The sequence below is a fragment of the Cebus imitator genome, unplaced genomic scaffold (genome assembly GCF_001604975.1).
Source record: "Cebus imitator isolate Cc_AM_T3 unplaced genomic scaffold, Cebus_imitator-1.0 Scaffold932, whole genome shotgun sequence".
Classification (NCBI taxonomy): domain Eukaryota; kingdom Metazoa; phylum Chordata; class Mammalia; order Primates; family Cebidae; genus Cebus; species Cebus imitator.
Genome location: NW_016108247.1, coordinates 79,888 through 91,696, shown reverse-complemented (window position 1 = coordinate 91,696; position 11,809 = coordinate 79,888). Strand labels below are relative to the sequence as shown.

Genomic DNA, 11,809 nt, shown 5'->3' with positions numbered 1-11,809 from the left:
AAATTCCATTTGACCCAGCAATCCCATTACTGGGTATATATCCAAAGCATTATAAATCATTCTACTATAAGGACACGTGCACACGAATGTTCATTGCAGCACTGTTTACAATAGCAAAGGCCTGGAACCAACCCAAATGCCCATCGATGATAGACTGGACAGGGAAAATGTGGCACATATACACTATGGAATATTATGTAGCCATAAAAAACGATGAGTTATTGTCCTTTGTAGGGACATGGATGGACCTGGAAACCATCATTATGAGCAAACTGAAACAAGAACAGAAAATCAAACACTGCATGTTCTCACTCATAGGCAGGTGTTGAACAATGAGAACACATGGACACAGGTAGGGGAGCATCACACACTGGGGTCAGTTGGGGGGAAATGGTTTGAGGGACGGTGTGGGGTAGGGAGGTGGGGAGAGATAGCATGGGGAGAAATGCCAGATATAGGTGAAGGGGAGGAAGGCAGCAAATCACGCTGCCATGTGTGTACCTATGCAACAATCTTGCATGTTCTTCACATGTACCCCAAAACCTAAAACGCAATAAAAAAAGAAAGAAATTTTAAAATTTCTTGAAATAAATGAAAATGGAAACGTAACATCCCAAAACCTGTGAGATACAGCAAAGGCAGTACTAAGGACGAAGTTTATAGCAATAAATGCCTACATCAAAATAGTAGAAAAATTTGAAATAACCTAATGATGCACCTCAAGGAAAGAACAAGCAGAACCCAAAATTAATAGGAGGAAAAAAATAACAAAGATCAGAGCAGAAACAAGTGAAATTGAGACCAAAAAATACAAAGCATCAACAAAATGAAAAGTTTTTAAAATAAACAAAATTGACAAACCATTAGCCAGACTAAAAATAAAAGACCCAAGTAAACATAATCAGAAACAAAAAAGAGACATTATAACTAATACCATAGAAATACAAAGGATTATTAGAGACTATTATCAATAAGTATATGCCAAGAAATTGGAAAACCTAGAGAAAACAGCTAAATTTCTGGACACATACAACCCACCCAGATTGAACCAAGAAGAAATAGAAAACTTGAAAAGACAAATAACAAGCAATGGGATTGAATCAGTAATAAAATGTACTCCAATGAAGAAAAGTCCAGTGATGGATGGCTTCATTGCTGAGTTCCACCAATCTTTTAAAGAACTAAAACTAAACGACTCCAATTAATTGAAGGGGAGGGAATTCTTCCAAACTCACTACAAGGCCAGCAGTACCCTGATACCAAAACTGACAGGGACACAACAAGAACAACAAGAAACCCATGGCCAACATCCCTGATAAACAGAGATGCAAAAATCCTCAACAAAATACTATCAAAACAAATCCAACAGCACATCAAAAAGATTATACACCATGATTAACTCTGATCAAGTTGGTACCTTGTACCTTTTTATTGTTGAGTAGTATTCCGCTGCATGAATATAGTGTAATTTGCTTATTCCTTCCTCTGTTGAAGGTTTTTTCAAGTTTTTGGCAATTATGAATAAAGCTGCTATAAACATTTGTGTGCAGATTTTTTGTGAGCATAAGTTTTCATTTCTGTAGGGTAGATTTCTAGGATGACATAGTTGGGTTATAGGGTGGCTGTATGATTAAATTTATAAGAAACTGCCAAACTATTTTCTAAAGTGGGTGTACCACCCTGCGTTCCTACCAGCAATGGCTGTAGAAGCTTTAACATTTTAAAAGGAAACTACTTATAAAAAGACAACTTAGAAAACTTAACGGTTTCTTGAAATCACAGTCATAGGTCACATTCAAGGCCCTAAAAGGCACAATTTACCCTTAAAGTCATAGCCTTAAAGAAAACAAAGGCACATATGGACATACCTGAAGTTTGGTGATGATTTCCTGTTTTGTGAGCTCCACCAACTGGCTATCCTCTACTGCAAAGGCTGGGAAGGAAACCACTGAGAGTAGACTAGCATCAACCTCTTTGGATGTTGAAGCACGGGGCAGTAGTGAATTAAGGATAGACTAAGAAAAGAAGTTAAGTTTATGTAAAGAATGTATTTCTTCTTCCTTTACCACAGTATCTTAGCAACACACGTTATCACTTTTGAATATGTTTGACAGAATAGAAAAGAACATTCTTTATCTATTTTAAGTAAGTTAGTAAAAACCTTAGCATTGTAAAACTAATAATTTTTTTGAAACTTTAGTTTTAAAAAATTTATGTGGAAGAGGACCATTCACAAGAAAATCTAGACATTGCTCAATATTTAGAACTTAGAAAACCAGCAATTTCTAAAAATCATTCCTTGTCTTAATTCTGCTCTTAATACTTCCCTATCCTGATTCTTAACCAATTACTTATGGATAAGGAATACTCTGACATTATTATACCACCCACAGTCCTGTTGCTCCATTAGCAACTATTTAAGAATAAAGTCAAGAGATAATACAGGTGCTGAGAAGCAGGATAGGGAAGGCTCATCTCCTCTGCTTTTGACATATTTTTTTCCTCTGGGAAATTTTGCATTTTTAAAATTGGAGATGAGTTTATTTTCAATAGGACCCCATGGTATCTAATCAGGGTTTAAAGAAAAGAAGAAAATTCCTCATGCCAATGAGAAAAACCTTAATCTTTCAATACAGAGAGTTTTCCTTTTTTTTTTTTTCCCATTTATTTATTTTATTGTATTTTAGGTTTTGGGGTACATGTGAAGAACATGCAAAATTGTTGCATAGGAACACACATGGCAGTGTGATTTGCTGCCTTCCTCCCCATCACCTACATGTGGCATTTCTCCCCCTGCTATCCCCCCCCAGCTCCCCACCCCCGCTGTCCCTTACCTATGTCCCCCCAACTGACCCCAGTGTGTAGTGCTCCCCTCCCTTTGTCCATGTGCTCTCATCGTTCAACACCCGCCTATGAGTGAGAACATGCGGTGTTTGATCTTCTGCTCCTCTGTCAGTTTGCTGAGAATGATGGTTTCCAGGTTCATCCATGTCCCCACAAAGGACCCAAACTCATCGTTTTTGATGGCTGCATAATATTCCATGGTGTATATGTGCCACATTTTCCCTATCCAGTCTATCGTCGATGGGCATTTGGGTTGGTTCCAGGTCCTTGCTATTGTAAACAGTGCTGCAATGAACATTCGTGTACACGTGTCCTTATAGTAGAACGATTTGTAATCCTTTGGATATATACCCAGTAATGGGATTGCTGGGTCAAATGGAATTTCTATTTCTATGTCCTTGAGGAATCGCCACACTGTCTTCCACAATGGTTGAACTAATTTACACTCCCACCAACAGTGTAAAAGTGTTCCTACTTCTCCACATCCTCTCCAGCATCTGCTGTCTCCAGATTTTTTAATGTTTGCCATTCTTACCGGCGTGAGATGGTATCTCAATGTAGTTTTGATTTGCATTTCTCTTATGACCAGTGATGATGAGCATTTTTTCATATGTTTGTTGGCCTCACGTATGTCTTCTTTTGTAAAGTGTCTGTTCATATCCTTTGCCCACTTTTGAATGGGCTTGTTAGTTTTTTTCTTGTAAATTTGCTTTAGTTCTTTGTAAATTTTGGATATCAGCCCTTTGTCAGATGGGTAAACTGCAAAAATTTTTTCCCAATCTGTTGGTTGCCGATTCACTCTAATGATTGTTTCTTTTGCTGTGCAGAAGCTGTGGAGTTTGATTAGGTCCCATTTGTCTATTTTGGCTTTTGTTGTCAATGCTTTTGGTGTTTTGGTCATGAAGTCCTTGCCTACACCTACGTCCTGAATGGTTTTGCCTAGATTTTCTTCTAGGGTTTTTATAGTGTTAGGTCTTATGTTTAAGTCTTTAATCCATCTGGAGTTAATTTTAGTGTAAGGTGTCAGGAAGGGGTCCAGTTTCTGCTTTCTGCACATGGCTAGCCAGCTTTCCCAACCCCCCATTTATTGAACAGGGAATCCTTTCCCCATTGCTTGTTTTTGTCTGGTTTGTCAAAGATCAGATGGTTGTAGATATGTTGTGTTGCCTCCGAGACCTCTGTTCTGTTCCATTGGTCTATATCTCTGTTTTGGTACCAGTACCATGCTGTTTTGATTACTGTAGCCTTGTAGTATAGTTTGAAGTCCGGTAGTGTGATGCCCCCCGCTTTGTTCTTTTTGCTTAGAATTGACTTGGCTATGCGGGCTCTCTTTTGGTTCCATATGAAGTTTAAGGTGGTTTTTTCCAGTTCTGCGAAGAAGGTCATTGGTAGCTTGATGGGGATAGCATTGAACCTGTAAATTACTTTGGGCAGTATGGCCATTTTCACAACATTGATTCTTCCTAACCATGAACATGGAATGTTTCTCCATCTGTTTGTGTCCTCACAGAGAGTATTCCTAAGCGAAACTGAAAATATATATTTGCCACTTGAAGTCTAATCTCCAAATATCTAACCCTAGAGCCAACCAGGAAAAGAGAATGTTTCAGAAACACTAACAAGAATACTAAAAATCTATCATCTCTTATTTTCTTTATATATTTAGAAAAGGAGATACTCAGAAAGAGAGACTATATCCCTTTGATATGATAGTGGTGGATAATTTCATATAGTATGGTGGGATTCCTTTATAATCTTGGGCTAGAGAACAGGATTATGATCTGTTTTACAGCCCATGCTATATTAGGCTTATCTCAGTACAGTATGCTTGCCAAAGATATTTTTGGTACATGGTAATTAATCAGATGATGCACTCTCTCTCATTCAGCCCTCCTTAATCTAAAGCTCATGCTTAAATCTGAGTCTGGGCAAGAATAAAATTTATTATTTTCATTTTCCCTAATCTCTTACCTGGCAATGTTGTACTTCATCAGCCAGGACATGGATAACTGATTGGGGCCCACCTTTCACACCAAACAGATCCAGTTCATCTAATGCTTCCAGGGCTGCCTGCGAGGAGCAAGAAAGAAAAGGACAAGTTTAGCATTAGAAAGATATACATTTCTTCTCCCTATATCCCAGTATCTTATCAACACATATGACATCATTTTTTAATATATCTGACAGAATACATAATACAGTAACAATCTTTATTCCCAGGACATTCTGAGTTTTTCTTTGTCTCCCATATTGTATCAAAGAAAGTTAAGAAGGAATTTGTAGCACTATCAAGTTAAGCATCATACTTAACCATCATTGTACTCTCTCCTTCAATGAGTTTGACTTCTTTAGAGTCCACATATAAATGAGATATCATGTTTTTTAAAAACAGAATTTATTAATTTCTTGCTTTTCTAAATATATTTTCTGATCATAAAAGTAAAACACACTCCTTATACAATATTTTGAAAACATAGTAAAGTACAGAGGGGGCAAGAAAATCACCCAAAACAACCACTTTTAACATTTTTGACATGTTTTTTATTAGTTTTTTTCTATGTCTATTTGTATACAGTTGAGATCACATCTGGTATCCTACTTTTTACAATTAATAATATAGCATAAGTATCTTTCCATGTTACAAACACTATTTTGGCATAGTATTATCTCATATGGATATAATAAAGTATACTTAGCCATTTACCAATTGTTGGAAATTTGGGTTGCCTTTAATTTTGTGCTATTAGTAACAGAACTTTGATAAACATCTCTTGCTAAATTATAAATTCCTTGAAGTCAGGGATTATGTCTTCATTAACATCTAGCACACAGCATGGGACATGGTAGGCTCTCAATAAAGGTTGTCAAGCTAACAAAATAACTCTTTGTATTCATTTTGAGTTATTTTGTAAGCATCGATTCCCTGAAATAGAATAATTGGGTAAAAAAGTATGAATAACTTTTAAAACGTAATGCTAAACTGCTTTTCTTGCAAGTTGTACCAACATAGCTATCACTAGCAGTATATGACAATACCTTCCTTAATGCAAACAATGTATTATCTTAAAATTTTTTCCTAATGTGATAAAAATGGTATATCTGTTGCATTCACATGCATTAAATTGCTAACAAGATTGAATATTATTTCAAGTATTTATTAGTTATCTTTAATTCCTCAATTAGGAGACAGACTTGACGTAGTCTTAGGGGTGGAAGTTTTGAAAGTCTTCCCTGAAGAAATGACACCTAAACTGAGACCTATAGGGTAAGTAGAAGTTGGCCAGGCACAAAATACTCATTAATTACTGCCTTAGTATTCCACTCCTTGCCGCCCCCCCAACTCATGTCCTTCTCACATATAAGTACATTCATTCTAACCCCATAGCTCCAATATCTTAACTCATTCCAGCACCAAGGATAAAACTCAAAAGTCCAAAATCTCATCTGTGAATCTGAAATCAAAACAAGCTATCAACTTTTAAGATACAATGGTGGTATAAGACAGACATTCCCAAAGACAGGAATAGGCAAAAAGAAAGGAGTAACAGGCTTAAAGCAAGTCTTAAACTGAGCATGGCAGACATTAAATCTGAAAGCTGAAGAATAATTTCTTTTGACTCCATGATTGGGTACGGGTTGGGTCTCTAAGGTCTCAGGCAGCCCTGCCCCTATGGCTTTGTTGGGTGCAGGCAGACCTTGCTTGCTGCCAGTGAACCTACAGTTCTGGCATTCCGGTAGTGGTCCTGCCCTAATGGGAACTCTCTGTGGCAGCTGCAACCCCATGTTTCTGCTTGAGTGTTGCTCGAGCAGGGGCTGCCTGTGGTGGTTCCATCCCTCTGAGGAGTCTCTGCCTGGGCCCATAAGCTGTTTGATATATCCTTTGAGATCCAGGTGGAAGTTGTCATGCTTCCGTAGTTCTTACACCCTGTGGGCCTGCAGAATTAACACAACATGGATACCTTCAAGGTTTATCACTTAGACCTTTTGGGGTGGTGGCACAAGCTAAGTGAGTGCTGCAGCAGGGGTGCAGGGAGTAGAGTCCCAAGGCAGTCCTGGGCACAGCCCATAAAGAACACCCCAGGCTTGTCCCCTGAAACTATTCTGCCCTCCTAAGCCTTTGGACCTGTGATGGAAAAGGCAGCATCTAAGATCTCTGAAATGCCTTTAGGGTCTTTCTTCCATTGTCTTGAGGAACAGCACCTGGCTCCCCTTCATGCTGGCAAGTCCAAGGTCAAGGGGTCCCATCTGGTGAGGGCTTCTGGCTGGTAGAAACTCTGCAGAGTCCTGAGGTGGAATGGGGTATCATATGATGAGGGAGCCTGAGTGTGCTAGCTCAAGTGTCTCTTCCTTTTCTTATAAAGCCACCAGACCCATTCCCATGATCACCCACTAATCCATTAATCCATGAATGGATTAATGCATTCATGAGGGAAGAACCCACATGATCCAGTCACAGCTTAAAGGTTCCACCTCTCAATACTGCTACATTGGGAATTAAGTTTCAATATGAATTTTGGTGAGGGGGGTGGCCACAAACATTCAAGTCAGCAATCACAGAAGGAAAACAGAAAATTTATAGTGGAGAAACCTGGCAGATATCACTTTAGTGAAGTCATAAAAAATAACATCAACAGTAATGGGACAAATTTACATCATGTGCTTCCTGATGATAAAGTAAGGAGACAGACTCACCTCTGTGGTATTCTTCCCAAAAACACATAACCTAAATGTAATTGTGAGGAAATATCACATGAAATCAAATCAAGGAACATTCTATAAAATAGCTGGCCTGTACTCTTTAAAAATGCTAAGATCATGAAAGACAAGTAAAGACTGAGGCACTGTTCCAGACTCAAGAAACCTAAAGAGACATTACAATTAAATGTAATATGTTATCTTAGACTGGATCCTGGATCACAAGATTTTTTTTTTTTTTTTGGCTATAAATCACATTATTGGGACAACTAAATAAATTCGAATGGGCTATGTCAATTAAGGTGGCAGTATAATGCCAGTGTTCATTTCCTGATTTTGATGCTTATACCATGGTTATAAAAGAGTCTTTGAAGAAATCCACACTGAAATATTTAGGAGTAATGGAGCATCATGTCTGCAATATACTGTCTACTGGTTCGAAAAAAATAATTGTGTATGTGTGTCGTGTTTAATCAGAGAAAAAGATAAAGCAAATATTAGTAAGTGGGGAACTTGGGTGAAGGGTACTACATAGGAATTATTTGTAAAATTATTGTAACTTTAAGTCAGAAATGATTACAAAATAAAAAGTAAAAAAATTTAAGTGGTAAAACACTTTAAATCAAATATACAAAAATATTGATAATATCCAGTTAGTGAGGGTTTGAGAAAAATGGCAAAAAAGCTCTATATGTAAACTTGTAATAATAAGTACCAGTGCAAAAAGAAATAGATTGTAATAACATGTTCTCAATGTTTGTTTCCAACAGTATTTCTCTGTCAAACACTTTTATTCACAAAAGAAATAGCTGTTGATAAAAACAAAAGAAAAATGACATCTATGGTATATAATGGCATATATCCATCATATGAGGATGGGGAAATGTAAACTAATAGAAATTTATTTGAAGGGCAATTTTAAAGCATATATCCCTTAATCTAAGGGTTTCACTTTTAGAAGTTTTTCCCATAAAAATGTTTGTGTAAATTTACCTAGGTGTATGTACAAGGATCTTCACTAAAGCCTTTTCTGGAATATTAAAAAATAAAGACCATTCTGTCAATGGAACAATTATTAAATACTGTATAGCAGCTGAAAAGAATGAACTAAATTTGTCTGCATGAAATGACATGGAAGGATGTTTGATTACATTGTTCAGTGCACTATAAGATTGTTAGACCGGTCATGGTGGCTCACGCCTGTAATCCCAGCACTGTAGGAGGCCGGGTGGGTGGATCACCTGAGGTGAGGAGTTCAAGAACAGCCTGGCTAACATGGCAAAACCCTGTCTCTATTAAAAATACAAAACAATTAGCTGGGTGTGGTGGCAGAGGCCTGTAGTCCCAGCTACTCAGAAGGCTGAGGCAGGAGAATCTCTTGAACCCAGAAGTGGAGGTTGCAGTGAGCCAAGATCACACCACTACACTCCAGCCTGGGCGACAGAGCAAGACTCAATCTCCAAAAAAAAAAAAAAAAAAGATTGTTGAATGAAAAAATCAGGTTACATAGAAGTAGGTATAGTACGAACTCTAAAAAATATCTATACTACTTGGGTAATTTAAAATACATTAAATATGTAAAAACTTTACCAAGGGATAAATATTTTATAGGCACAAAGTTCCATATATATTTACCAATTCAATTGTATAAATTATGTAAATCAAATTTTCTATAAACTTATTTCTGCATGTGTCATGGCTGAGCAGTATTTTTGTTAAATTATTTCCTTATAATTGTTTCTGTTTTACCTTGTGTTTCTAATATGTCTGTATTAATTAAAACTATATTCTAGAACAGACATTCTCATTATGAGTTGTGCCTTTTAAAATTCTATTGTAGGCCAGGTACAGTGGCTCATGCCTGTAATCCCAGCACTTTGGGAGGCCAAGGTGGGCAGATCACGAGATCAGGAGTTCAAGAACAGCCTGGCCAACATGGTGAAACCCTGTCTCTACTAAAAATACAAAACGAAATTAGCTGGGTGTGGTGGTGCACGCCTGTAATCCCAGCTACTCAGGAGGCTGAGGCAGGAGAATCGCTTGAACCCGGAAAGTGGAGGTGGCAGTGAGCTGAGATTGTGGTGTTGCACTCCAGCCTGGATGACGGGGTGACACTGCATCTCAAAATAATAATAACAAAAATTAATAAAATAAAATAAAATTTGGTTGTGACTCCCTTTGTCGTCTTTGTTCCATGTAATATTTTTTACTTTGAATTCTACTTCATTTGACATTCACATAGTCACCCTAGCTCTTTTTTATGTTTGTCAGACTGTATTTTGCTCATCCTTCTGTTGTTAATCTTTCTGTTTCATTTTGTTATATTAGAGCTCTTATAGACAGCATATATTGGCTCTCCTTTTATTTTTAAAAATCAATCTATGCCTTTACGTATTAGTAGGGGAGACTAAGTCATGTATATTTCTCATAATGGGTACGTTTGATCCTATTTCTGCTATCGTATTGTATGCCTTCTTGCTGTTTCCAGAGAAGAGTGGGTAGGATGAAAAGGTAGAGCCAAGTTGAACAGTAATGCTGCTGCTGCTGCTGCTGCTGCTGCTGATGATGATGATGATGATTTTGGGGGATGCAGGAGAATAAAGAGGATAGAGGATTGAGAGACGGTTCCTTGATATAAAGCTTGGTCAACTGGTAAATGGAAGAAATAAAAGCCTTCTTTTGCTTGTTTTTGTAATGTTAGAGATGATAAATTTAGTTTAAGTCCTTTCAAGTCCTTATAGGATATAGTATAAGTAGAGACATGCCACAAAAACAGTTGGATATCAAATCTGCAGCTTATGAAAGTTTTCATCTACATATCCACGGTTCTACAGGAAAATCTGAATTTTGCCTGTGTAAAATAATAATTAATTTGATTATGGTCCACACTCACATTAAGTTTTATCTATGACAAACGGACAGCATACTTCCTTTTCCCATACTTAGTATAAGCAAGAAAGGAAAATTACCTTTGCCATTCCAACTGAACTGGCATTCAATTCTGAGATCCCTTGGTTGGTCTTGTCTCCACGTTCCCATATCCCGAAGTCCTGACATAAAGTAACCAATATACCATTAGCAAGTCATAACTACTAAACACTTTCTAGATGCACAACCCTTGAATAAAAGACATTAGGAGTAACTAATTTGCCATACATATGTATACCCACAAAGCTTATTAAGGAGATGCCAATGAGTTGGGTGGTCCCTGTAGCTACTTTGCCAGTAGCTTTAAATTCTACTGGGGCCTCCAAGCAGTTGGGAGACTCCTCAACAGTTAATCAGGAAGGCTAAGAACTATAACTCAGTCTATCTGGAGAGGTTTTTCTCAAAATTTTTCATTTAATCAAATATCCAGTAGATCTGGAAGATGGAGCCTAAATAGCAGCCCAATATTTTATCTTAAATGTTCATTCTAATTTTACTCTCTTTTGGCACTGACAATGTACCATGCACTAACTTACACATTTTACATTATTATCTTCCTTAATCCTTACATTTTATAGATGATGAAACTGATGATGCAAAGAGAAGTTAAGTGACTCACTCAAAGTCACACGGCTAATAAGTGACAGAGCCAGGATTAGAGTCCAAGTAATCTTCCTCCAAAGCCTACCCTTTTAGCCAGAGCTCTATAAATCCCCTCAATCATATAACTTTTAAAATTACTTTAAAAAACTTTTTATTTTGGAATAACTTTAGGCTTATAGAAAAGTTGCAAAAATACTACAAAAAGTTCCCATATGCCTTTCACTTAGCTTCCCCTAATATTAACATCTAACATAAACTTAGTTAAAGTTAAGAAATTAACATTGGCACAATACTATTAACCAAACTATCAACTTTATTTGGATTTTACCACTTTTTCCACCAATGGCTTTTTTACATTTCAGGATCCAATCCCGAATTTCATGCTGCATTCATTATGTTTCCTTAAGTCTCTTCCAATCAATGACAGTTCCTCAAGTCTTATCTTTTGTGACCTTGATACTTTTTGAAGATTAGTAATCAGGTATTTAGTAGATCTCCCTCAAGTTGGGTTTGCTTAATGTTTTCTCATGATTAGACTGAGGTTATGCATTTGGGGCAAGAATATGTATTACAGACATTATTATGCTGTGTCCTTCTCAGTGCATCGTAGCAGGGATATATGACGCTGATACATCTTATTACTGGTGATATTAACCTTCATCACTTGGTTAATGTGATATCTGCTGGGTTTCTCAATTCTACTGTTACTAATTTTTCCTTTGTAATTAATAAATATCTT

The 11,809-nt window shown here is 37.1% G+C and overlaps 1 protein-coding gene across 3 annotated transcripts in view; it reads right to left on the bottom strand.

Annotated features, from left to right (window-relative positions):
• Positions 1–11,809, bottom strand: part of LOC108298313 (phosphorylase b kinase regulatory subunit alpha, skeletal muscle isoform) — a 108,652-nt gene that overhangs the window by 67,344 nt on the left and 29,499 nt on the right. For all 3 annotated transcript variants that reach the window (XM_017521007.2, XM_017521009.2, XM_037735723.1), the window contains exons 6-8: positions 10,509–10,589; positions 4,816–4,914; positions 1,869–2,015 (exon numbers count right to left, since the gene is read on the bottom strand). In XM_017521007.2, coding sequence (XP_017376496.1) covers positions 1,869–2,015; positions 4,816–4,914; positions 10,509–10,589 — 327 coding nt within the window. The remainder of the gene's footprint in view (positions 1–1,868; positions 2,016–4,815; positions 4,915–10,508; positions 10,590–11,809) is intronic.